General features: G+C 48.9%; 12 protein-coding genes across 12 annotated transcripts; 6 read left to right on the forward strand and 6 right to left on the reverse strand.

The window, feature by feature from the left end:
- Window positions 1-594: 594 nt before the first annotated feature.
- SNOG_07946 (hypothetical protein) lies at window positions 595-1,266 on the forward strand (the record flags this gene model as incomplete). Its single annotated transcript, XM_001798220.1, has 1 exon — window positions 595-1,266. The coding sequence occupies one exon, from the start codon at window positions 595-597 to the stop codon at window positions 1,264-1,266; it is 672 nt and encodes a 223-aa protein (XP_001798272.1).
- Window positions 1,267-3,454: 2,188 nt separating this feature from the next.
- Window positions 3,455-5,709, reverse strand: SNOG_07947 (hypothetical protein; the record flags this gene model as incomplete). Its single annotated transcript, XM_001798221.1, has 8 exons — window positions 3,455-3,704; window positions 3,760-3,873; window positions 4,012-4,239; window positions 4,332-4,459; window positions 4,507-4,731; window positions 4,820-5,081; window positions 5,273-5,317; window positions 5,348-5,709. The coding sequence occupies 8 exons, from the start codon at window positions 5,707-5,709 to the stop codon at window positions 3,455-3,457; spliced, it is 1,614 nt and encodes a 537-aa protein (XP_001798273.1).
- Window positions 5,710-7,142: 1,433 nt separating this feature from the next.
- On the forward strand, window positions 7,143-7,244 carry SNOG_07948 (hypothetical protein; the record flags this gene model as incomplete). Its single annotated transcript, XM_001798222.1, has 1 exon — window positions 7,143-7,244. The coding sequence occupies one exon, from the start codon at window positions 7,143-7,145 to the stop codon at window positions 7,242-7,244; it is 102 nt and encodes a 33-aa protein (XP_001798274.1).
- Window positions 7,245-7,768: 524 nt separating this feature from the next.
- SNOG_07949 (hypothetical protein) lies at window positions 7,769-7,908 on the forward strand (the record flags this gene model as incomplete). Its single annotated transcript, XM_001798223.1, has 2 exons — window positions 7,769-7,818; window positions 7,851-7,908. 2 exons carry the CDS (start codon window positions 7,769-7,771, stop codon window positions 7,906-7,908), a joined length of 108 nt encoding a protein of 35 aa, XP_001798275.1.
- A 5,864-nt stretch (window positions 7,909-13,772) lies between these two features.
- SNOG_07950 (hypothetical protein) lies at window positions 13,773-16,883 on the forward strand (the record flags this gene model as incomplete). The annotated part of the gene is made up of 3 exons (XM_001798224.1): window positions 13,773-14,548; window positions 14,598-16,071; window positions 16,116-16,883. 3 exons carry the CDS (start codon window positions 13,773-13,775, stop codon window positions 16,398-16,400), a joined length of 2,535 nt encoding a protein of 844 aa, XP_001798276.1. The 3' UTR covers window positions 16,401-16,883.
- Window positions 16,884-16,912: 29 nt separating this feature from the next.
- Window positions 16,913-18,149, reverse strand: SNOG_20091 (hypothetical protein; the record flags this gene model as incomplete). The annotated part of the gene is made up of 3 exons (XM_001798225.1): window positions 16,913-17,074; window positions 17,161-17,981; window positions 18,128-18,149. 3 exons carry the CDS (start codon window positions 18,147-18,149, stop codon window positions 16,913-16,915), a joined length of 1,005 nt encoding a protein of 334 aa, XP_001798277.1.
- Window positions 18,150-18,882: 733 nt separating this feature from the next.
- SNOG_07951 (hypothetical protein) lies at window positions 18,883-19,514 on the reverse strand (the record flags this gene model as incomplete). The annotated part of the gene is made up of 2 exons (XM_001798226.1): window positions 18,883-19,397; window positions 19,505-19,514. 2 exons carry the CDS (start codon window positions 19,512-19,514, stop codon window positions 18,883-18,885), a joined length of 525 nt encoding a protein of 174 aa, XP_001798278.1.
- Window positions 19,515-19,585: 71 nt separating this feature from the next.
- SNOG_07952 (hypothetical protein) lies at window positions 19,586-20,051 on the reverse strand (the record flags this gene model as incomplete). Its single annotated transcript, XM_001798227.1, has 2 exons — window positions 19,586-19,780; window positions 19,947-20,051. 2 exons carry the CDS (start codon window positions 20,049-20,051, stop codon window positions 19,586-19,588), a joined length of 300 nt encoding a protein of 99 aa, XP_001798279.1.
- A 970-nt stretch (window positions 20,052-21,021) lies between these two features.
- SNOG_07953 (hypothetical protein) lies at window positions 21,022-22,851 on the forward strand (the record flags this gene model as incomplete). The annotated part of the gene is made up of 2 exons (XM_001798228.1): window positions 21,022-21,954; window positions 22,444-22,851. The coding sequence occupies 2 exons, from the start codon at window positions 21,022-21,024 to the stop codon at window positions 22,849-22,851; spliced, it is 1,341 nt and encodes a 446-aa protein (XP_001798280.1).
- Window positions 22,852-23,123: 272 nt separating this feature from the next.
- SNOG_07954 (hypothetical protein) lies at window positions 23,124-24,259 on the reverse strand (the record flags this gene model as incomplete). Its single annotated transcript, XM_001798229.1, has 3 exons — window positions 23,124-23,397; window positions 23,451-23,685; window positions 24,025-24,259. 3 exons carry the CDS (start codon window positions 24,257-24,259, stop codon window positions 23,124-23,126), a joined length of 744 nt encoding a protein of 247 aa, XP_001798281.1.
- Window positions 24,260-24,446: 187 nt separating this feature from the next.
- SNOG_07955 (hypothetical protein) lies at window positions 24,447-24,701 on the forward strand (the record flags this gene model as incomplete). Its single annotated transcript, XM_001798230.1, has 2 exons — window positions 24,447-24,542; window positions 24,675-24,701. The coding sequence occupies 2 exons, from the start codon at window positions 24,447-24,449 to the stop codon at window positions 24,699-24,701; spliced, it is 123 nt and encodes a 40-aa protein (XP_001798282.1).
- A 329-nt stretch (window positions 24,702-25,030) lies between these two features.
- SNOG_07956 (hypothetical protein) lies at window positions 25,031-25,668 on the reverse strand (the record flags this gene model as incomplete). Its single annotated transcript, XM_001798231.1, has 2 exons — window positions 25,031-25,434; window positions 25,533-25,668. 2 exons carry the CDS (start codon window positions 25,666-25,668, stop codon window positions 25,031-25,033), a joined length of 540 nt encoding a protein of 179 aa, XP_001798283.1.
- Window positions 25,669-26,169: the final 501 nt, after the last annotated feature.

Consider the following 26,169-nt stretch of genomic DNA (forward strand, 5'->3'; position numbering starts at 1 on the left):
GTGAGCGATGATGGTGACGACAGAACAGGCGAATACTATGTTGAAGCCTGCGACCGGACAGAACGGTGTTCTCGCACTCAATTCCAGTCATGTGCTATTGAAGACGTCTAGTGCTGCATCAGGACGATGTTCTCACTGCTACGACTTCTGAATTTTCGTGCTATTGTTGGCACGCTGAGGCGATTACCGAATCTGCAAGATCTGTCGATATCCGGGCTTTCCGAAAGCTCGTTTACAAACATGACATTGAACGCTCTTCCACTGAATTTACGCTCTTTGAGCCTCGAAAATCTTCCTGGCATCGATGACAAAGGCCTCCAGCGATTTGCTAATTCGCAGGCAATGAGTTCTATCAGGACTCTGTTGCTCATCGATCTTGAGGTGTCAAATCTAACCACTATTTCAGACATACTCTCAGCTCACTCCGCCAACCTCGAAGAATTTTCCCTTGCTCAGGACAAAGCACCCGGGAATCTGACTAGACAATCAGTATCAACCACCTTCCAATCACCCACGCTTCGGTACATACATTGGGAGATCCGCTCCGATGCTGGATCGTTGGTAGATTTGCCCTCCACATCCTATTCGCTAATCATGCCCGAGCCTCCATCACCCGCAAGCTCAAGTTCAGTGAACTGTTTTGCAACCACCCTCCTTGCGAAGAGTATCAAGAGCGGCGTATTTCCTTCCCTACGGCGCATCCGCATACCCCACGACCCCCAAGGCCTCATCCAAGCACTTTGCAAGCCGCTTGTCACAGCATTGCTCCCGTTTGACATGGCCACATCAAGCTTCGTATCAAGTCCGACGCAAGATGGGGCCGAGATCGCTGAGCGAAAAGCTCGTGCCGATTCTGCTACCGGATCTCCGATGACGCCGACTAGTCCCGCGCAAGCTATGTTGACACCGACACGCTCTCGACTCGAAGCTCAGGCCCGCATACTGGCAGCTCGTAAAAATGCTCGTATGAAGGTCCGACTCTATAATTCTAGCAACGATGCACAAAGCAATAGAGCGATTGGTGGATTTGTTGGCCAGGTCGGTAGTCAGATCACGTACGACCTGAGACCTGATAGGCGACGAATGTGCGACGCTGTTGCTGAAGATGGCGAGGAGCGAAATGAATGGATTACAAACATTGAGGATCTGGTGGAGGAGCAGGATCTCAGTGGCTCTGGCACGCGCAGGAAGTTGTGGAATGAATGTGGACACCGGGTCAGAGGCAAGACCGTTCTAGTGGAAGAATTGTTCCGGAGCGCATCGTGATACGGTGACGTATACGTGCGATATCAAAATATTTAGCCCTTGCTTCACTATTTTAGTAGAATATCGGTTCCAAAGACCCCAGTCAACCCAATCGTAAAGTTCCATCGCAGTACCTAGGGAGAAAGTGCAAACGGCAAATTTACGATGTTGCGTCGTGTTAGACTTCTGATGTTTACAGTTATGTGTGATGCGTTCACCCGGGGACATCGTGGTTCTGTTCTATCATGAGTTACTGATTTTGGTTCAAGTAGGCACCGGCCGAATGCGGATCATAAGAAGATAACATAGATCATCCTATCGAGATCGATCTATATGTAGTTCCGCAATAAGCAATGAAGTTGTCTAAGATTTTGATCTAATATAATTCCTGTGTACAAGTGACTTGTGCAAAGAGGGGTTTCCATGCACACTGCTAGTCTGTACCCAGTACGGTAGGTATGTCGGTTGCAAGTAAGCGAAGCGTGCCGGAGAATTGTCTGTTCTGGCATTCAGCAAATCGGATGTTATGCAGAGATATTCAGTTCTGGCATAGTGTACAAAATGATCGTCCGGACTAAAAAGGGGTCATGCACGAGGCTTACACTGAATCGGAGCATTTCAGACGTGCACATGAGGGACTCGTTACGTTTAGATTTAGGGCTGGATGTGCATGCTTTGACACATGGATCACAGAAGCTGTATGTTGCTGGGTACGACTCGAACTGCTTTTCTCATTCTTGCCGTCGGAATACACACATTTGAGCGTACAGTGTACACAATATATGATCACTACAGAGGCCGAGTTTCTTACAAGGTTATGAGAAAGTAATCATGCCAAACCAGTGTAGTGTCTATTGATACGCTAGCACAGTATCGTTGCACAGCTACTATCGGGCTCGGGCCGTTCCGCGGTAATGTTGGCTACAGCTCTCGTTGGGATCATTTCTTAAATACCGTTCCCGTTGCGACGTGCGTTAGTGGGCATTGTAATCGACTACCCAGTAAACGCTAAAACGACGAAGCTTCGTACAGACAGGAAGAGAAAATTGCAGCACATGCAGACTTTCGGGTCGTTACTAAGCCAGATCCTTGTCGATAAAGCATTGTTGTGTGTCATAATGACAGAAAATGGGACTATTTTGTGACAATCTATGGAGTGAAAGTTTGATGACCAACAGGTCTTGAACGGGTGAGACCCACGACATTGGGCACGGGTGGACCGTTTCGAAGCACCGTGATCGAGGGCATTGCTCGAAAAATGACGAAGGAGGGCATGTCTCTAGGATCGCGAAGTGGCGCATTCCGTCCAGAGTAGATTATCCTATCGAAATGGCCGGACATAAAGCGGAAGTAAGACATGTTCGGAAGTTTGTGTGTTGGCGTTCCATGCTTTCTCTCCGCGGAAGATGGAAGTATGACACCTGCAGGCCCGTATTGCAGGATGCCTAGCGGGATGAGCCGGTGTTGGTACCATATATACGGGTGCGTTCCATCATTTTGTGTAAGTCAACTCGTGGCTACTTTCACTCTACCTCGTAACGAAGTCCCTCATTTCGTCTAGATGAATTTGAGTGCACATTGCCCTACCAATCACCAAGCTTGCTAGCATCCACAAGCGCCGTAAACGCGCTCAGTTCCCCATCAGGCTGAAATCTACCCTGCTGTTTCTTGAGAGACCCACTGCTGGCGTGATAACCGCTGGGACTTCCCGTGGGGTGCAAATGATAATTGTTAGTGGGATCGCTCAGGTGAAGGGCGATCGGGATTACCTGCTTTCCCGATGTGCTCTTGGCATCGCGACCTGGGCCCAACGTGGAACGATTTCGAGTCGAGTTATAATAAGCCGTAACGACCTAGGTAAGTGAACCCCACGGCACCATTGCTCTTATTGTATATATGGTGCCTGCGAGCCTCAGGCAACATTGTCCGGTGCAATACAGCTCGCTTCATGGGAATGTACAGTCGGAGCTTTATTTTACCTATATTAACGCTCTAGTCTACCAGACAGGTAACTCGAAGAGCACCAGCGCCCAAGCGTCCAGAGCCATGTACACCATAATGTCCATCTCCCTCTCGTCTCGCAATCATGCTCAAATGGACTTTACACTAGCCGAGAAATTTTGCAAAATGTTTTCAGGACACCGCCCAACCTGAGTGGGACCTCTATAAGACCATTGAACAAAATAGAAGACTTGCTAAATTTTTCGAATTACACCGGCTTGATCGGGAGGAGTCCTTCGAGTTGAGGTGCCAGCTCTAAAATCTTCGGATCGATGGTCCAATTGTTCAGATCAGCGACTGTGCTTTCGAAGAGTGGCGTCATCCTCGTATAACCAGCTTCAATGTCCCAGTAATGGCAGGCGTCATCGGCAAACGGCCATGTCACACCTATCAGACCTACAAAATGGCCGACCGGGTACTCCTGTGGATGCTGGTATAACAATTGGCGTACTTGTGGCCTTGCGATCGTTAGTATACTACCACATGTCATGGAAGCAAATGTTAAGTACATACCAGGGCACGAGATCGATCAAAATATCGTACGGAGTGACCTCTTCTTTCCCTATGGAGGGCATCATCCAATCGGGGTTGGCGTTCATGTTTTTCCACGCTGGGCCAGATAAGATACTGCAGCTGGAGTCAGTCGTGGTTCTGCTTTGTGCATATAAGCAACTTACCCGCATCATCTTCGTCAACAGCCAGGTCGATGCAAGACGAACTGGTAGAGGCGTGGCCGGTAGGATCTTATTCACTGTTCGTGCGCACCACGTGGGTACCGTTTGAGTATCCTGAGGATCTACAAAACCGAGTAGGATGGTATCCACGTCAACCTCGGCCCTTCCAAAAATTTGGCTTTCGCTCCATCCATTTGCAAGGAGATCTCGCTTCGCCCGACGGAAGTATGTGCAGTCGAAGCTGAACTTGCTCAGGGCGGTCGATGCACCTTCGATATCAAGAGGGGGATCCATCCGCGTAATACCGTCAACTGCATTGCTAGGCAGGAAATTTAGTGCAGTCTGACTGTGTTCCCGGCTGTAAAGCGGCGTCAGTTTCGGATGCATCATTCCGCCATTGAGAAACCTCACCTTTCTTCGCGCGACGAGTCATCGTATGATGCAGGTTCAAGTCCATGCCCGTGGCCCGGAAATTGATCACTACCCGAAGTGCCGAAAGAGTCTTGGTCCGGTAGAGCGGGTTGCGGTGCCGAAGGGTCCTGCCTTCTGTTAGAGAAACCCACGCTACGAATGGCGTATCATTCACCTGGAGCGATTTCTTGATTTCTTCCACGGAATGGTGCTGGAAACCGTTCTTTTCCAGCTCACTGGCCCAGTTCGCAGCCTGAGCCCGGTCTGGAGCCATGGCCAACAATGATACAATGGACTTCATGTCGTCCAGCTCTTTTGCTAAACGCCGCACGTGGGCTCTCAGCTGTGTTGTAGTCTTGCCGTCCTCGGCCACATCGTATACACATGTAAGGTTCTTCGACTGGCAGGTATTGCATTTTGGTCGAACCCCGTCACACTGAAATCCTTGGTCAATGCACGCCATCATAATGTTTCACATCTCCACGAACCTTGGACTTCCGCTTCCTGCAGCTCTCACAAGCTATGGATGTGATCTTGCCCCGAGGCGTCCGCAAGGCGTAGGTGCCGGATATGGGAGACGAGTGTTGTGCTCGAGCGTTCGCAAGGGAACCCCCCAGACCTTGTTTGGGAGCCAGCGGGGCTTTGTGGAGTGCGGACGCGCCCGGTGCCTGCGGGCGAATCACAAGCGTTGACTGTGAGGTGTCCAGATGGAGTTGATCCTGACTTCCCTCCCATTCAGAAGGATCCTGACTGATAATTTGGTCAGCGTGTTCCAGTCATCAGCTCAAACTCAATGGGACCAGCTAATAAGGACTTGGCCAAGGCGCTCCACAACTCTTGATACCATGCCCGCTAATTGGTGGAACGCTATCGCAGCGTGCGACATCGACTCGTGTGAATCGAAACACACAGCAAGGCTTCGAGCGTCTCAGTAGACTAACCTCCCACAAAAGCTGGCCTCCGTGCCAAATTTCTCGCTTGGAGGGCTGTCGGACTTCATTCAATCGCCAACCGACCAAAAGTATGCCCAATGGATCGTACGCTGATCCTGCAAGGGACTAAGACCTGGGCCCTCGGTGGTTCTGGGGGTACTTGGCCGATCCTTGCCCGAAGAAGAATATCTCCTCAAGATCACCGTCCGATTACTTGGCACGTTCGGATCGCGTGCTGGAGTTGCGATTCTTCGTGTTGTGCGAGTAATGGCCTGGTTGGTGGTGGTGGCGGCGGCGGCGGCGTTGGGCAAGACGAAGTTGCAGGTCGGATTCGAAGTCGTACAGCGATGGAAGTGGACATGAAATAGGGTGGGCCGTTGTGCCCACCTCAACCACGCACCGCGCATCCCCGCTGCGAAGACAGTATCGCCGAGAACAGCAGTCATCGCGGAGAAATCCGCCGTCCATAGACGGCACTGCTGCGTCTGGTTCGAACAAAGAGAATCGTGCATACCTTTGAAAGCCTGCCGATTGAATCACGGCTTCTGATGCTCGACGCATAATGCGAGAGTTTGAATCACCTTGTGGTAATCCCTCCAGCGCGTCTGGCAGACTACCACTGCCATACCAATAATTGTGTCCTGATGAAGATTAGTGGTAGATCAGTGCTCAGCCGACTGTTGTGGCGTACCTGGAGACGAATGTGTGGAGTGTGAAGGCATGTGTGCGAGCATTCTCCAATGTACCACCGGACGAGGAAGCTATATGAAAATTGGGTGGCGGACGCGTGGGATATGTTTCGCGAGAAACATTTGGACGATCTGCCATGCAGTTCGGGGAATTACCCTGTATATCGCCTACATGAGGAACGAATATAGGAAACCGTTAGTGTTCAACCAGCACTAAGACGGCACTGCTGACAAGCCTTTGAGGCTGGGACGGGTTTCATAGTCGTCGCCATCTAAACACCAAGATCTGTCGAATGCAGGTCAACTAATGAACTAGCGCACCAAACCCAACGGACAGCGGGGAAGTCGGCTTAGTGAACGGCACTGCGGATTAGACCGGAACGGCCACAGTGCGTCTAGAAATCGCCATGCGACTGAAAGCAAACTCTGACAATGCTGGATCATGGCATAACCCATCTCGACACCGGACATGTCAGTCGCCATGTGGATCAGCGCGCCGTCGGCTTATTGAAAGGGTAAGGGTGCTCTACGCCATTTCCTTGCAAGCTTGTTCGGTCGCGCTTGACCACGGGTCTCATGTCATCTTGTGCGGTGACGCACCTTCGCTGACTTTCAAGTCATTGCCTGCACCATACCCGAAGATCACAGAGGCCGAGACCTTGAGATCGTGGCATACCTTGCTCACGTCTGGACGACCGGCAGTAAAATGATGCGCATTTCGCACGCCAAAGCGGAAGGACGATGGCGTCGATTCGGTCCGATCGACGAGGCTCAGCACGCTGGTCGCACCATCGCGTTGCAGCGACTTCCCGCCATATTCCAGCGGCGGCTTTCAAGACACAACGATGTGTGAGCTACATGACGTAGCTGTCGGCTGCGTTCACTCTATTTGAACGACCCAAAAGCCTTGATTTGATACTAGAACGGCCAAAACCATTGTGTCATTCCGCAAGCCATGAGGTCTAGACAGCAGGTCTCCCGTGAGCGCATCAGGGGCGCTTCGAGCTTCGAGAACCACTTCGATCCTACGTTGCGTCGGGGACTATCCGAATTCCTCCTCGATATCGGCAATCTTCAGACTAAGCGTACTGACGGTTGACGCCACATGGATCATTGGAGCACCCTGTCCATGTTCAAGAGTCTGAAGTTCTCATCAATGACAACGGCAGAGATGTACGGGTGAGTCTTCAATGAGCTTCTTCCGCAAGCGAGGCTACACGCGAACATATCGCCCCGCTATTCCAGCGATCCATTTGGTTTTCGGTGGGATGGGTCTCCGCGCCGGAGGCTAAGCCCCGAGAGTCGGCTTATCTGGTAGAGACGACGATGTTTGCTTCGATGTCTCTGTAAAGTAAGCATTCTCTTGCGGCAGCTATCTGAAAGCAAATCTGGCATGAACACATCCCGGGACTTACTAAACCGCAAGCAGTATGCTGATCCCAATAGTCCTGTATAGAGCAGAAGATGGACTAGAATTCCAAGCACCTCTGTTTGTGTGAGAACGCCTGCAGCAGAGCTCCAAGCTACAACCAAGAACATGAATCGTCTGATTGGCAGACAGCTTGTTAAGTTGCAGCGGGCCAGATTCGCCGAACGTCCTGCCGCAGCTAATCTACTATCCCCAGTCAACACGGACTAGAGGCTTCAAGTGCGAGAAACCAGTATTTGTCCTGTTTGAGCAAGGATGGAGGTTTAAGCAAATCTGCCAATCGAGCGGGTATCAAAGTCACGTGGAGAATGGCATGATTCTGGCAGGAGATTGAAGCCCAAGAGAAGAATTAGAGCATTGTTGGGCAAACCATTCGAAGCTATCGCCATGGATATTGCGTTTGGGCTCCATCACTGTCTGGACGGGAAGATACACCGGTAAGCTCACACCGTAGATCTTATTTGTCTAGCATGCTCCGCGAGGGCCAGGCACAAGACGCTTTCCCGGTACGGCTCAAAGGCCACTAGGCCAATGACGGTGATCAATACGGATGCTCAGCAACCACCAACGAGCCTTTGCTGCCTCCTCTTCTACAGGCTACTGAACCTTCTTTCAAGCCACAGTGGCAGCCACAGATATCTGCAGGTATGGTGACGGTCCTCCGAGGTATAGTGATTGAGGGGTTGGCTTCAATCCTTTCTAGGGTCTCTAGCTGAGAACGTGACCCATCACAAGGACTGGAGCTCTGCCAGGGCAGCCTGATTCGTCAAAGACGATGACGCTGATCACACAATTTTGAGGGTCTCGCCTTTACGACGGGGTAAGTCTTGGATGCTTGTGATTGCAACTGGGCGATGCGGAGGCATGAGCCGGTCTGCTACTTACAGGTCGCGTATGTGTTACCTACAAACCCTTGCCTAGCTGATTAGTAGCGTGTCACTGGGTACAACGCATCGGCTCACACCCATCTCTTCTGCGTGCACAACGCGTGCTAGGGTGTGGCATGAAGAGAGTTTAGCAGTGCAGGATCTTGGCACTGCATCTAGGCCTGCAAGGACGTTCACCGCGTTTAGTGCAGCTCAAGATCGACCTGGGTGTGGATGTAAAATGCCGTAATACAATTCACCTTTGACGTCCTCACATGTGAAGATAGGTTTCAAGGCTTGATTGCCTGCGCGTCAAAAGCATCAGATTCCATCTTTCTTTTGGTCCCAGAGTCCAGCGGCACCCGACACGATGCGATCCATGATATATGTACCGGAGAGCTCCGTATTAGACGCCTTTGGCTTCAGTCACATTCCTCGGCACGACCCATTGAGACTTCTTTGTCCAACCTGTTTGAAAGCAGATACCGAGCCCTTGGATAATAGTGTTTGGAATCGGCCACTAGTGCTGCACGCCTTCAGACACGACCAGTGCGTGCCACAGTAGTAAATAGGGGGGTTTCCACGTCTGTTTTGGAGTTTCTGTTCTGTACGTTTCTGGGTGGCAAATGAGATTATTATCGCGCTAAACTTAGGATAGCTAGCAATAGTTTAAATTAAAACCTTAGCTAGACTATGCAGAGTTAGTATTAATAAATTATCTTATTAGAACTATAAGCAACTATTAGACTTAATTTAGATTCTATATCTTAGTAACTCTCTTAAAACTTACTAGAGTAGTAGCTTAACTAAATAAGCTATAATCTTATTTATAATCTTACTCTAATAGCTTCTCTAGAGGATACTAGAGAAGCTTCTAGAGAATAACTTTTTAGCTTAGAGAATACTTAAAATTAAGTTCTTAGCCTGCTAAGACCTAGCTTGCTAGCTTCTTATAATAATTAGTATATAAGTAAAGCGCTGCTTATCTAATTATAAGAGCTAACTAAAATCCTATCTATCTTAGCTAGTAGAGATAACTAACGTTATCCTTTCTAAGAGCTCTTTAGGCTAGACTTATAGTTACTTAATCTACCTGCCTAGAGAGAGCTACCTCTACTAGTATATAATCTCTAAGAAGTTTTATATAGCTTACTAGTAGACCTTACTAAGAAGCTTAACGCAGTTATAAAGAAGAATAATTATAGCTCTAGCGTTGCTTATAGTAATAATATATATAACTTTAGTAGTAAGAGAGATAGATGCTTATTAAAGTAGAAGTATATTTCTAAGTATAAGTATAAGTAAGTTATTTTACTAGCAGCTACGCTATATAGCTACTTACTAAAATTAAACTAGAGAAAGATAGGCTTTATTTAAAATATTATTAAATAACGTTACTAGAATATTCTTATAGTAGGTAGTAAGAAGCCTTTTGCCTATAATAAGAATACTATAAAAAGCTTTTTACTGCGTAAGATAGCTTATTATAAGCAGAAGCTAGAGAATAAAATAAGTAATAAGAAAGTAAACTAAAGCTTATACTATTAATTACTTAATAAGCTAATTACTAAATAAAATCTTATTAGCAAAGTTAAGGTTAATAAAGAAGTAGCTACTGCTAAAACTTATTAAAAAGAGAAGCATTATATAAACTTATAGAGCTACTAGCGCAATAAGAAGAGAGTATTACTTACTTAAGTAGAGTTAGAAATATTAGAAATATTATCTTAACCTAAGTAAAAGCGTGCTTAAGTATTAAGCTATAACTTAAATAATTACGTTAAAGCTTAGCAATAATATGCTAATAATAGTAATATTTTTAAGTAGTTAATAGAAGCTAATAAGCATAAGACTAATAGAATAATAGAGGTACTTTAGAGCCTAGCTAGTTACTCTAGATATCTTAGTAAAGTATTAGTTTCTAATAATAAGAATAAAGAAATTACTTACTTAGAGGTCTAAAACCTTATATAGAATGCTATTAAAAACGTAAGAAATAAGTAATAATAATAGAATAAGAAGCTAGACGTAATTTTAGAGTTACTAAGATATTAAGATAGAAGCAATATAGAGTAGCGTAGTATTAAAGTTAATATTAAGCATAGCTATTAGGCTTATATTACTCTAAACTCTATATAAGATAGTATATGCTTATTAGAAAGTAACTTATAGTAACCTTAAGCATAAGGTTATTATTAGTTTTCTAAGGCGTTAGAGATAGCCTATCTAGGTAGAGCTTTTATATATACTAAAAACAGCTTATTTTCTATATAATATTGCTTAAAAATTATACTATTACTTATCTTACTTCTAATACTAAGCCTCTAAAGTTTTAAGAAGCTTAAAGCTCTTAGTAATACTTAAAAGCAATGCTTTACTATTAATTATAAAGAAGAATAGTAGAGAATAGCTCTACGCCTTACCTAATTAGATAGTTAGAGATATCTATACATAGTAGTATTAAGTTTTAAATAGAAGTTTCTATAGCAATATACTGCTTATTTAAACGCTAAAAAAGCTACTTATATTACTATCTATATAATATACTAAAGCTAATACGCTTAATTTTATTAGCTATCTTCTATGCTACTTCTAAGCTTATATACTTCTCTAAATTTAGTAGCATAAGGTTAAATATAGTAGAAATTTAGTTACCTCTGCGCAGGTAAGTTCTGCAGTTCTAAAGAAAGCTTAATATTAGTAAGTAATACTCTATAGAGTAATTTCTACTCTATAGCCTATATAAATTATATAGCTGCTTAAAGTTACTCTTAATACTGCTTAGAGTAGCAAATAGGTATAGGTTAGGTTATAGTTAAGTATTATATAATATAAACTCTAAATTAACTTAACCTATACTTAAACTTTCTAGCTAGAATAGGTATAAGTTAGGTTATAGTCATAGATATTTAGGTTATAGTTAAGTATATTATATAATAGAGTTAAAGTTAAAGTTAAGTATTATATAAGTAAAAATTTAATAATTTTTTTTATTCTCTAAAGCATCTATACTACTAAATTAAGTAATTTAGAAGATTAAATTTTTGCTTATATAATACTTAATTATATAGTTAAGTATTATATAATAAAATTAACCTAGGTTAACCTAGACTTAACTTTCTTATATAATACTTAACTTTAACTTATATAGTCTTAGTATTAACTTAACCTTAGTTAACCTATACTTAACTATACCTTAACTTATACCTATATATAAGTTATCTATACCTATTTGCTAGCCTAATGCTGCTAATGCTATGCTCTACTATAATCCTTTTAGTTAAATACTAAGTATTAATTCTCTTCTTAGATAGCGCTAGCACTTAGCTAGCTAGCTGCTTATATGCTTCTATTACTCTATTCTAGCTACTAAAAGCAGCGTTACTATATATATATAATTTGCTATTAGCAGGTAAGTAAGTAGTTACCTTAGTAAGGTTATTGCCTATGCTTATACTAATATAGAGACTAGCATCTCTACTAGTAGCTAGCTTACTAGCGTATACTATACTAAGTAACTTATTAGATAATACTATTACTAGGTAGCTTATAGCGTGCTACTTTTTATAGCCTAAGTAGTATAGCTACTGCAACTTCTTACCTAGGTAGTAAATAGGCACTTTAGTACTATCTATAAAGCTAAAAATAAGCTTATTCTTGCTATTAAAGCTATTAGTAACTGCTACTGCGTATACGCTTAGTTTTATAAGTTATAATAGCTATCTATTAAACTAAATTTAAGTACTCTAGTACTCTTAAAGGTAGTTTAAAACTCTATTATATACCTATAATAACTAGAGTCTAGATCTTCTAAAATATAGTATTAAATATGCTAGCAGCAGTAGATAAGTAGCTCTCTATAGAAATACTACTAGAGACTTCTCTAGAGTCTTAGTAGAAGCGTAAGCATCTTGCTTATCTATACTAAAATAAATAGATAACTTAAAGCTTCTTACTATTCTTCTAACCTCTTTCTTATTAAAATAAGTATAGAATTTAAATAAGTTATTACTTATACTGCTATTCTTCTTATTTACTTAAATATTAACTATATAATAATTGCTAAGGCGTTTAAATAGCTTATATAGCTACTAAGATATATTATTATTTAGAGTAGTAAGAATTATAGCAATTAGTATACTATTAATATATAGCTAGGCAGCTATAGTAATAGCAGCAAGGTTATCTAGAGACTCTATTTAGGCAGGTATATAGAACGCTAAGATATAATATTTAGTAGTAAGCTCTTAGCGCAGAGCATAATAATATTTAGATTAAGAGCTAATATAAAATAGATAAAAACTCTTCTTATCTAAACTTAGCGCTAACGCTGCTGTAACTGCAACTAGCGATTAAAACGCTTATAAATACTTAGAATCAAAACTCTAAAACGGACGTAGAAACCTCTCTAATAGATGCCTAGTCAGAAACTTATGCAACAAGCCTCACGCCGTGGTGTGGCACCACTCATCACAGGCTCTGCGGGAGCTGGGATCATAGTGCATTAGCACATTAGATCGGCAAACTCTCTTGAGCATCTCCTCGGCCAGATGCAGGTCGTGTGCACGGTCTTCGTATGGACCCCTTGTACGAAAGTTTTCTCCTACATGGTGTACATCGTTTGAATACGAATCAACCACCTACGTACAGTCTGCCCGATAAATGTCGGACATATTCCGCTGGATTGGCGTGCCGAAATCTGGTCGACTAACGTCAGACGTTCTCGGAAGGGTCCATCTTGAGCCACAACCGCTTCTCAACATTTAAACCTAATCGGGCTGATATAACCGGTGTTCCCAACTGCCACAGTGATGACTCATGCTGACTGAGATGAGCAGCATTCTTCCGCTGCTCATAATCAAAGTTGCCGCGCCCAATATCCCTGTCTTATGTTTACAGACGTGCAAAGCATGTATGCGACTCCCGTCAAATCCTCGTACATGAAGTGTCGCACCCCCTGGACTCTCGATCAAGAACGTTTTCTCTCTTACATCGAGACCATGTTCACACCTGCTCAATTCAGGCAAGACATGGTACGTAGTGCCCACAGGCGGCAGGTTCAAAGTGTACCAATCACAGGCTCGCCTTGCTTGATCTACGCGCAAGCATTGAGCGTTGCCCACAACACATGTCACTAACGTCTTGCCCGCGGCTTCGCACGGATGATGCTGATGTGTGAGGGTGAACGAGTCGGCCACGTGACTTGACCGACTAAGGGCTTGGCACAAAGCTCTGACCTCATCGTTTTCGCGCTTTCCCCACTAACTCCGCGATCCCATCGCGACACCGACCTTGTCGCGCATCTCTTGCTCTTTACGAGTTGTTGTCAATCGCATTGCGATCGCACACCACTCCCGTCTGTCTCTCTGCGTGCTCCCTTGCCCACACAAACCAGTCGGTCGAGCGCCTCCAGCTCTTGGGACACAGTCAGTGACAGAGACACTTAATCGCACCCACAACAAGAAGCACGCTGACGCCCAGAATTCAATCGCTGGACTTGCAGAAGTCACGGGAAAGTATTTGACATGACGACTTCACGCGCCAGCTCTGCCTCGGACGGCGAGGCCTTCGATATGCAGCACAAGGCAAACAGGCTCAATCAACACAACGATTCCGAGGTTAACGGCTCAAACAGGGTCTTCGGCCTGGATGGAGCTTCGGACAATGATGGTAGCGTGTTCCACTACAAAAGCTCACGGCCAGAACGGCCGCTCACAAGCTCAGGCTACAAGTACCGCCCTCTAAGTCGCTCGCCCTCACCCTATCGTCGGAAGGGCTCACGTTCTCCCTCGCCTTACCGCAGCAAACGCGTCCCCGACCGCTCCCGCTCCCCTTCGCCGTACCGCAGCAAACGCACCATCGACCGCTCCCGCTCGCCTTCCCCCTTCCGACATGGTCGTGAGAGCGGTGACTCGCGCTCCTATACCAAGCGCAAGGGTTCCCCACCACGTGGGGGTCGTCCAGAGAAGCGGCCTCACACTGATCGCAACAGGAGCGACCGAGGGAGCGATTTCCGCCAGAAAGACGGCCGTCGTGCACCTCCTCAGTCTGGTGACTCCAGTGGGCGTAGAGAGGTGCCAGAGCGCCACGCTAAGCCGATATCGTATGCTGAGTTAGAGAACCCAAATGCAGTGCCAGACTTCCGCGATGGCATGCCTGCGAATGATCGTTCTCAGAATCCGAGTAACGGAAACCATCAGCGCAACAGCCACCAAGCCCGTTCGCGACGACATGAGCAGGCTACTGCTGGCGGCCCGCAAGGCGCAGCAAAGCAGTCAAGCGAGCAACAGGATGTCGAAATGTAAGGCAGCCAAATTCCACTTCCTTCCTTGTTACTGATCTCACGATAGGAAATCCGCCGTTGACGAAACCGACTATTCCCTCGCACCTGTCGAGGAGAAGGTTCCGACAGAAGAGTCGCGCGAGGAAAAGCGCCGCCGATGGGCAGCTAAGCGCGCTGAGATGCAGGCGAAGGCAAGCCAGGACCTCCTACACCAGGCGGTGATCACAAATGCTTCGGAAGCTACTACGCCGAACGCGGCCTCGCCTTCTCTCCATGCGGATATGTCCATGTCTCCATTTGCTTCACCGCGCAACGGCGATTCGGATTCCGCGCCCGCCTCTCCAGATGTCATGGTAATCGACAAACAGGCTGGTGTCAGCGAAGCAAATAGTCCTGCTGCAGCCAGTCCATCGGCAGCGGATTATGATCCTGTGCAGGACATGCTGGATGATCGAAATCGGGCGGCCAAAAAGAACCAGGCTTCCGAAGTCTCATCTGGAGCGTACCACGAGACCGATTCAAAGGTACTTTCAACTCTACCCGCCGAGAAAGTGGTCCCGGTCAAAAAGCAGAAGAAGGAATTAGACATGTTTGCATCAGACGACGAGGAAGACGACGACGCAGGAGCCATGGTCGAAGAAAGCGCGGACTTGAAAGGAACTGTGCTGGATGAGAAGTTACTCGATAACTGGGACGATCCGGAGGGATACTACAAGCTCATTAGCAACGAGTTGGTCAATAACGGGCGTTACCGCATGATCCGCACCCTAGGCCGTGGTGTCTTCGCGAATGTTGCGCAGGCTGAAGACAGAAACGCTGAGACCGACGACCCCAGCCACAAGGTGGTCGCCATCAAGATGATTCGCAGGAACGAATTGATGAGGAAGGCCAGTCAGAAGGAGATGGATTTCCTGCGCAAGGTCAACGAGGAGGATCCGCAGGACAAGAAGCACATCATCCGACTTCTCGGCTCGTTCGATCACAAGGGCCACTTGTGTATTGTCTTCGAGCACATGTCCAAGAACCTTCGAGATCTGCTAAAGGAAGAAACCAACGGCCATGGCCTCACGTTGCCAGCTGTGCGCCTATATGCTAAACAAATGTTCTACGGATTACTGCACCTGCAGAATTGCCAGGTCATCCACCTCGATCTCAAACCTGACAACGTCTTGGTGTCGGAAGATAAGAAGACCATCAAGCTCGCAGATTTCGGCACAGCCGTCGATAAGCGTGACATCATCGAGCGCACCGAATACCTCGTTAGTCGCTTCTACCGTGCACCAGAGATCATCCTGGGTATGGACATCAGCTACCCAGTTGACATGTGGGCTGTTGGATGTACTGTGTACGAGTTATGGACAGGCAAGATCCTCTTCACAGGCAGGTCGAACAACCAAATGGTCAAGGCCTTTATGGATTGTCTAGGCTGGCCTAGCGAGAAGCTTCTGCGCAAGGGACTTGCGAACAATATCCTCACGCACTTCGAGTTTGGATCATCGACTCTGAAGTTCATCAGCCGTGAGGTAGATCAGCAGAACAATGTATGTATAGTACCGTCATTTTTGCTTTGGCTAATTCCTTGCAGATTGCTGTTCGCAAGATTGAGCAACAGAAAAAGATCAATCGCGATCTGAAGACCCGGGTGCATGATGCCGCTCGAAACATTGCATCGGGTGGCCCAACCGCCACGGAACTGAATGATCTGGCTGATCTGCTTAGTGCTTGTCTCCACATGAACGTCGAGAAGCGTCTGACGCCTAAAGAAGCCATCAACCACAAGGTCTTTGGCACCAGCAAGCCCCTCATTCCCAAGTCTGCGGTTGTGAAGCCGCCCATGATGAAGCGAGGAACGCCCGGTATCAGACGGTAAGCCAGCGCGCTGGAACTCCTTGCGTTGCTTTGCGCGGTTGGAATTGATTGCTAGTCACTCTCAAGCTCCCCCGTGTTTTCCTTTCCAACTTCCCCTCCTTATTCCCTGTTTGCTTGTCCAGTATGGTCGACAATGTCCGATTACTGTCCCTTTTCTGGTATGGCATCGAACGTTGGACCTGGTTGCTCAACAACCTCTTCCGATGTGGCAGTCGACCTCTACTGCACTGAAGCCAACAAGGGTCTTCGTTTCCCAGAGCAGGATAGGCATTTGATCGACGGTGGCGTTTACGGTCATGTGTGGCTCAGTCGGCTCAATTTTCTTTGGCTGGAGTATATGGTCAGGCGCAAAGGAGACAGGAGTTATTCACCGATAGCGAGGATATGGGAGCAAAAGTACAAAGACATTTCTTTAAGTGTATATACACATGACTTTCAATGTGGCTACATTGCCGAGCATTGAAAAAATCAATACATACCACCTCTACACCTATTTGTCCTTTGCACACTTGGTCATGCATTGATTTCACCACGCAAGAATGCCTTGACCTTTTCGCCCCACACGACTTGTCTCTTGTAGATCCGGATGTCCGGCACACTGCCCCTGGCCAAGCCATCAATCGCCTGCGCAAGTATCTCGCCACTCCCTTCATCCTTTACTTCCTGAATCGGGTACTGATACGTCTTCTAATGACACACTATTAGTCCAACCAGCCCCCAAAACCCTTTCTCACAAGTAGACGAGACTTACAAAAGCAAACACAAGAGCGCGTCTGTGGTAAGCGATGCAGCGTCTGTCTCTCACACCTGAGGACCGTTTTCTTGAGATCAATCTCTTCTGCGTCTTGCTCATGGGTGTTGTTGGGGGGATTGAGATGCGCTTCAGTCAAGTGATTCCCCGCGAGACAAAACAGCTCTCCATTGGTTGATATGCTCCAATTCGCCCTCTTGAGCATCTTGCCCACAGGCAGGGAGGCGAAGAAGCGGTCCATGCTCTTCTCGAGTTTGGCGGCGTAGTGCGGGACGGGCGCGTGGATGTCTGCCAGCAACCGGCCGAGTTTGCTGCGCGTGTTGAAGCCGCTGGGGAAGGTGTTTATGAAGGCTTCGAGGCGGTATTTGCCCTCGTCATGTGCGTTCAGAGAGGGTAGGAGGAGGAAGAAATCGGTGTCGATGTTCTCGCCGAGATACTGCAGGGCGGATTCGGCGTCTGTGGAGGGGAGGTGGAAGGGCATGGTTTCTCCTGTGATGGTGTTGTGCAAACCGTTCTTTTGCTGCGTGTATAGGGAGGGAAAGCGACGGGGTAGGTATGTTGATGTCAGCCAGTGGTATAGTTCTAGCACGGCGGGCGCGCCGCGGGGAGTACATGCTAGCACGTCGTGGCGGTTTGACTGGATCAACCCCTTGCGGATGGAACAGCGGGAGGAAAAGGTGTTATCCATGGCAATTAGGTCGGAGAAGGTGGTGGATTCGAGGGCCATGGTCATGTGGTAGATTGGCTTGAAGGGGCGGAGTTTGAGGGGTTGTTCGGCCTCAAGGTGGAAGTTTGGAAGCGGGTGGATGGTGTGGTATGCTTCCTCGTTGTCTTGGGTTTGTTGTTTTTTGGGGGAAGAGGTGGGTTGCTGGAGGGTGGGAGTTAGAGATTATGAGGGAACGGGTGAGGGTTGTAGGTACTCTGGAGCCTGGCTTGAAATACCATGCTTGGAAGGGTTTGAAGATGCACCAACTGACAGCGAGCAGCATCAGAATCCATGGTGTATGTGTTTTGATGAGATCGAGTCCCTGCATTGTGCTGTCACTCATTTTCTGTAACTGATTGTCAAAGGCCGAACGGTCTCTTTAGTGTGGCCGCAATATTGAAAGACTTACAGGCATATGCAAGGCTTTCATGGTGTTGTATGGAAAGACCTTCAAGATATGACTAGACGCTGCAGACGCCATGCCGGATGCAGCATGCGTGAAGGTGGGATAGAGTTGCCTGTGTAGGTGTAACCCCGCTTTCCGCCACAGAAGCACTGATTAGCTTGTGTGTCGATTGGCTGACGACTCTAAGCATATCTATGTAGTCTGCGGAGTCACCTCTTAACTCTTGGATACGTTCTGTTGCTGTGTTGAGAGATACTGGATGCATGTTTGCAGATATACAGGACTACCAGGGGCGATGGCTTCATTGCCAGCCATTATGACTGGCCTGCAATGCTGAAGTCGATTCTCACTACGGATTGCAGTCATGAGGGTTTGAAGCAACCTAAGGTGTGCAATTCAAGGTCGTTATTGTCGTTGTCATTGCCTCGTAGAAATTCGCTACTCCAGCGTGATATGCCATGGGGAAGGCGCTGAAGTCAGCACATTGGTCTTTGCATATCTCGATTCTGTGATCCTCCTATAGCTTGCAACTGGCACAGAAGTTGTCCTTGGCGTGCCCGGAATCACACGGAAACATTCGCACTCTGCGTACACGCCTCCATCGTCTATGCGACTCGGGCCTATTGATGCGCCTTCGCCTCTTCAGCTTCCTTGCTGCCGACAGCTACCAGCTTTCCTACTACCAGGTACTTTTCCTGGAACCTCTCCTCCCAGCCTCTCATGGCCTCCATTTGCTCATCGTCGAGGTCAGTCAGCGTGTCAAGCGGGCCGTCCAGATCCTTGGTCAGCATTTCCTCGTCGAAGCTACCACACGCCAGTCCTCTGCTCGCATCGCGCCCAGCGAAGTTGGCATAGGGACCGCCGGGGCCGTAGAAGTTCCGTCCCGAGGTCACATCGAAGACACGGCCGCGAACCGACAGGTACACGGGCATGCCATTCAGGCCATTGTAGGGAAACAGCTCGGGCGGGGTGAATGTGCGGAAGACGGTGGGCGGCGGAGCGCGCGGAAGGGCTGGCGGAGCGGACGGCTTGAGGCGGAGATAGACGAGGACGGCGAAGAGAGAGAGGAGGATCAGATTGATGGGCGTTACCGGCGAAGCGCTGAATGTAGGGTTAGTATCAAGAAGAAGGGCATCTGCGGACGCTCTGTGGGCTTACGCATAGGCTGCCGGCGGGGTCGCTGAAGCTGCGGGCTGCTGTTAGCTTTGGCCTTTGGCCCCTGGGCAGTTCAACGTTTCGTACCGTCAGCCATGGTGATCGACGAACGATGCGGCTACCGTTAGACTCTCACGATGTCGTTGTGGAGAGATTAGAGGGTTGAGCTTATTTCGGCCATGCCCCAGCCATGATGCAACCTGCAACTCCGCCGGTAAGCACCGGCACTAGCTGTCTAGGGAAACCAGCCGCCCCCACATTTCCGCCCAGCGCGCCCCTACCACCAAGCAAGCACATTGCATCGAGACAATTATAGACATTGTCCATATGCTCCCAGCTGCACCCCTGGGGAGCCGCAACCACCTGCGATGCGATAGTACATGTGCATGTGCTGCCATCAACGAGTGCATGGTGCCACGTCTGCGCCGAGGAATCGACCGTCTCACGTCACAAACCTTGAGCACCTCAGGCTGCACAAATCAACAATCACAAACAACAGTCTCTCCACTAACCAACCCTCTAAACTGACCTCAGGCACGCGCCCGTCTGCCTCCAGAAGCTCGAGGCCCTTCTCCGCCAATTGCGGCTCCGTTGAAACGCCGCCATCAGCCTGAAACGCCGCACAGAGCTTCATTTCAGTCGCCCGCCTCAACTCTGATTGGCTCACACGGCAACTGCCTCGAAACAAAAGCCAACAGCCGCTGGCAAACCAGCGTAGACCGGTCCACTGCATCTGAGGACGCGCACGAGCTCAAAGCCAACAAAGACCAGTTGCTTGCGCGGCGGCGTGGGTGTTTGAAAGCTGCGCCTCACCACCTCTTGTGACGCGTGGAGCATCGACCCGGCATCCCTCTCATCATCTTGCAATCTGGCTCTCTCACATCTAATGTCCTCTGAGCTTGCACGTCTTACACGACGTTTGTACACTCTCTCTTCTTAATCGTCATCTTAATCACCAGGTAAGCATACATTTTCTATTTGCATTCGCGGCGTTATGGCATGCCTATTATCTTTCATGTCGACGCAACCCTCTATTGTAATCTGCTCTTCATGCGAACGACACCACGTGAACAACCCGGACATTTCCCATGGATATACTTGTGGCAATCATCGCTCTCGGAAGTCTATAGACTCCACCAGGCTATTCCCAGTGCTAGCGGTAGACGAGTGTAGTCGTGGTTCTGCCATGCGCAATATCGGAACCATCAAACTCGCAACATTGAGTCTGCATCCGCAGACTCCGACAAATCGCCAGCATCGCCTGCCCTGCGCATGTGGATCACACAACGGCCGTGGAATGTGCGGCTCGTCGATCAATTTTCGACCTTGTAACGACTCGGACAACGAAAGCAAACCCCATCGGATCGGGCATGCATGGCATTAGAGACCCCCAAAAGTGCAGGGTTGCTTGCTGTTTCTAGCCTCGCGAGATCATCGCATAACATGAACTTCCGGGTTGGGCTAATCATCGTTTCATATAGGACTAGTCGCAATGTGGAAACGATTACAGGGCTATGGGCGAGAGAAAGAGAGAAATGCGCAAATCGGCAACCCGGTGTTGCTTGAAACGACCTATGACGAGGAACAGCTGAGGCGCAACCCAAATGTCACTGAAGCTCAACATGCAAATTACCGATACAATGCGCCTGACCCTCAATCATCGTAAGGACCCTGAATCACGACTCGAGTCTACAGCTAACAACTACAGCTCCCGCTCGCCGCTGGATCCTCCTAACTACAGGGCATCAGAAGCTTTCACAGAATCATCTGTCTACTCACGCCCCTCAAATGACCTAGCGTACTACGACAATCCTACATCTATTCCGTCTTATGCATACGAGGAGATTTCACCACCAAGCTCGCCCGAACCAGAGCAACAGTATTCCACTTCCAACCAGCCTAGGAGATTCCGCTCCATGCGCGACGTATCACCAATGGATGACCACCGTGGCAAACCCGTACTACCTCCGCACGGAAGCAACATTCCTGTCTTGCGAAAGGCGCCACCCGTACTGCAAACTGGCCAAACTCAGCCAGCTCAGAAATTCTGGGGAGGCAAAGTCGCGCCTGAAGGCAAAGTCAAGTGGGACGAGTATTCTGGTGAGCCAACCGCGAGTGGTGCTGGCAAGACTGGTTCAGTCAGCCCCAACTCTTATGCCAAAGGTGTCGCATCCTCTGGAGACCAACTGTCGGGAATGGGATACCATGTCTCAGTGTCTGGGCCCAAGAGAAAAGCGAGTATCAAGGATCGTATGGGAAGATTTGGAGGGCGACCATCGCCGCCGTCTGTTGAGACTGCAACGCACGAGCCTTGGAGTCGCGCAACTGGTCGCTCCCAGATTGCGCCGCCACTAAAGGACCAGGCTGCTAAAGCACCGTTACAACTTCCCAGGAAGACGCTATCGCCAACTGCAGAAAGGTCAAACACGAATGCGCCTTCTGATAACGGCAATCGTGGTGTTCGTTGGGCTGACACTGGCTCTGTCGCAGACCGCCCTCAGGCACTCGAGTCGCATGAAGACCTCATCAAACCCACTGTACCCCTCAAAGTTGGCAGGAACACTCCGCTTACCTCTCCAATATCACCAAACTATCCCAAAGGACTCGGAATACAGGCGCTTTCGAATCCAATAACACCCGCGCAAAGGCAGCGCAACGACTCTCCAGATACAGTCATTCACGAGCAAGGGCTTGCACGCAATCTACCCGCGCAACAACGAGTTCCCACACCACCGATCGAACCAGTAGCAAAGAAATCGAGTGGGCGAACTCCAGACCAGAAAGAGGTATCAAACAGTCGCTTTTCGTGGACGACATACAACAGCGCAACCACATACCAACACTCACCCCCGCCCTCGCCCCCAAACCTACCCACCACAACACCACCGCGCCAGCGCACTGTCACAGAACCCATCTCCTCCACCTCAGCCGCAAACTCGATCCTCAGCCGACGCCGGCCCATCCCCCAAGCAAACCGCCCCTCCTCCCCGCATCCCCCTCTCCCAAATCCCACCACAAATGGACAGCCCCGGCACCGCCACGCTCTCCTCTCCCATTTCGCGCCCCATCTCTCCCTCCTCTACCCTACAGCACCAACACCACCAAAGCGCTGCCCCTCCCCCCCAACCTCCCTCTCCGCCGCCGACCACATCGCGGTCCTCGAGTCCGCCATGGAAGACCTGCGCATCCGGCGCTCAAACGTGTACCGCCTGCTCAACGACCTCAACAACGCGGCGCCGCCGAACCCGCTGATCACCGACTTCAAGCGCGCGCGGCTGGTGGAGCAGCGCAAGCGCAGCTTTGAAGACGAGTTGTGCGAGATTAAGCGTGAGGAGTACGAGGTGGGCATGAAGCTACATCGCGCGTGGAAGAAGAGGGAGAGGGAGGATCCGAATGTTGGGAGCGCGATTTGGGTTCGAAGGGTTACTTCTTAGTGGAGATGATGGGTTTGGATGGGGTTTTCATATGTTTGGCTTTCGATGTTCGATGTTCGAGGTTAGGGATGGGGCATGTGTGGATTGACGCCTAGAGCGGACAGGAACATGCGTTTACTTTTCTTTTCGATTTGAGAATGGCACCAGTGTGTGTGTGTCCATGTTTGGGAAATCTTAATCAGCTGTGAGCTTGCTCGCTTTTCCGACACGAGGACTACCACGATGCATTGTGATCCGTCTTTTGTTGTATTCTTCTAAGATGGGAGAGGGCTCTAATCGACCTCAGGCACAGGCAAGCCGTTTACAATCATCATGCCCTCTCTGCCCAATCCCTTCATCGCCTTGACCGCCTCGTCATGCCTCAGCTGCTTCGTCTCCTCGTCCGTGACAAGCACAAAGTCATACTTGAGCACCTGCGTGCCCTCCTTGACGTTATACTGCTTCGCCTCCTCCGGCGTCGCAGTATCCAGCCCGACAATCAGCGAATCCTTGACACCAAAAACCGCATCCGACGTCTCGTAGTCCGAGCCCTTGATATACAGTGCTCTATCCAGACGATTAGCATCTCAACACATCAATGCAAGGGAGGCAATACGCACGTAACAAGGTGATCAAACCCCTCCTTCTCAAACATGAAATGCATATGACTCGGCCTCCAGCAATGCCGTCCCAACTTGACCAGCAACTTGCCCACCGGCCCATCATTCGGAATCGGATACGGCACGGGCACAATCCCCATGAACCAAAATACTCCATCCTTGTCGCTCTCCACAACCGCCCGGCCGTCTGCTTTATCCCCCCGATCCTCGTACTGCACGTCGTACTTGCCGTGGGCTGTCGGTTTCCCACACGTCGATCTTGACGCCCGGGCACGGGGGCGCCGGACGTCGTCTTCACGGTGCACAGGACGAGGAGGGGAGTGCCGGAGGGATCGGCGGAGATGGCAGACCCGGGGGGCGAGGTGGGATGCGTCGTGTGTGTGGAAGGGGCCGAGGACGGTGCCTTCGGTTGAGGAGGGGGGTTTGGGGTGGTCGATTGAGTCGACGAGGAGGGAGAGGCCGACAATGTCGGAGAGGAGGATGAATTCCTAATTCACAATACAATCAGCACCATGGGACTTTGCACCATACTGGGAGAGCAAGGGAGGTAAACGTACTTGTCGCACATCCGTACATATCTGCCCGACCTGCGTCAGGAATTGTATGCCGGCCATCCACTCATCGAAGCTAAGGCGCGTTTCGCGCGCGAAGTCGTGCAGGTGCGAGACGAGGCGCTCCATGACGTATTTCAGGCGTGGGTCGGAACATTGCGAATTGATGCGGTGCACGTTCTCGGTGATGTTTTCGATTGTGAGGTTTTTGAGTTCGGGGACTGATGCGGTACCTGGACCGGTTGCAGAGGCCGCCATGGTGATGTGCGGTGGTGTTGAGGAGAAGGAGTTAGTGAAGATGGGGTCGCAGGCAAGGGGAGGAAGGAAGAGAAAAAGAAAGAGATGAAGATTGTCAGTGAAAGAATGAATCTGCAGATGCGAAGTGAGTCTGTAAAGCTTCCTGTCGCATTACACACATGTTAGCAAGCATCAAGTCATTCCAACTATGGCCAGACGCGGAACGTGGGGACTTCTGGGGAAGCTCCCGATGACAATTGCGACAGCTCATAGGTCGCGTGAAGCCCCGCTGCTGACACAACGGGTAAGAATTTACGAGTGGTGTCGGAGGGGTCGTTCGGTACTTCGTAGTCTGGCCGGTGGGGTTGTGGCGTCACTAGGAGCTCGGGCCTCACAACAACCACATGCTTTTGTGTGCTGTGTACGATATGCGAAGGATGGTGTCTTCAACACAGAGCTCTGATTCAAAATAAGGTCGACGTATTGGAGGGCTCTTGAAGCTGTGACAGGCTTGAAGCTGCACAGAAACCGAGTCCCAACTGATCATGTGACCAACGCGTCTATGCTGACTGAGAACGGAAACTTTAATCGTGAGCACGCTGGCAATGCTATCATAAAGGAAGATCTGTGCTAACTTCAAAGCCGATTTCGGTACACTTGTGCCGTCTTGTCATGAACATAGATGTTGCACATGATTAGCCTGAGTGCGGTATCACAATGGCTGCAGGTACAATGCATGTGTAACATGTTAATTTCGGACTTCATCCATATTGCCGTGAAGCGGCTTCTGAACTAAGCACAACCTTCCTTCCAGAACGCCTGCGATGATGCATACCCCTCTCGAGTGGTAAAGACCAGGAAGAAGACATTGGAAGAAGTAGCTCGTAGAAAATGAATCTGTCCAGTGGAGGCAATGGACGTGACTGGACCCGTCCTTCTGAATGACAGCAAGTGATTCCGTGATGAAAGATAAAAGGCCAATGGTGCTGATGGTGTCCAGAAATCACTAAGCAGCAGCGTTCTTTGGGTTCTCGGACGAGGCCTTCCACTGCAAGATGTCAGTGATGTGAGGTGATGAATGGCTAGACCGGTTGCAGGAACCGTGGCGAGCGCAACATTGAAACTCACGTCTTTGCCAAGCTCCTTCTGCTGCTCCTTGAAGTCGAGATCCTTGTACTTGGTGCGGTTCTCCTTGACTTTTAAAATTTAGTTACTATTCTACAGCATCCACTAGCGCAGAGTGATAACGCGTCGAATAACGCGACACTAACGCGTCAATATTTTTCAAACTTACAGTAGGCCTGCATCTTGATCATGGCGTTCCTGGCATTTCCCTTCTTGCCGGCCTTGCGAGGAGGAGGGGCCTTCTTGACACCGGCGTCGGACTTGGTGGCCTTTGGAGTAGCAGTCTTGGATGTTGCTGGCGCCATGTTGGTGAAGGTGAAGCGATTATATCTTGATGGTGAAGCCTGGGGATGGATTAGATACTTGAAGCAGAATTGCGATGGCAGAGGTTATGGAGCGGTAATGTCGTGATGGTGAGTGAAAGTTGGGGTGAGAGAGAGTGTTATTGACATCTGGGAAGGAGCGCTAGGCCGGTTCGAGCGAGACCCGGACCTACGCAGCATTAAGCTTTGCGTAACGAAATCCAAAGGCTGAAATCCAAAGGCTGTCTGATTGGTGCCCTATCTGTCTTCAATTGTGGGCTTGGCTATAGAAGTTACAGGGATACGAGCTTTGCAAACATGCCGATGCGGAAGCACATCCGTTGCGCTGCCATATTCCACTCGTGCGCATAGCAAACTTCGTGATGTGTCGATGACGCGGGGTTATAGTTCACGCATCGCCTCGGCATACTTGTAGACCTACTGGTGGTAAGTTCACTGAGACCGATGTGAGGCCGTCAGGGTAACTGTACATCGGAGGAACCA

Source organism: Parastagonospora nodorum (genome assembly GCF_000146915.1).
Source record: "Parastagonospora nodorum SN15 chromosome Unknown scaffold_12, whole genome shotgun sequence".
Lineage (NCBI taxonomy): Eukaryota > Fungi > Ascomycota > Dothideomycetes > Pleosporales > Phaeosphaeriaceae > Parastagonospora > Parastagonospora nodorum.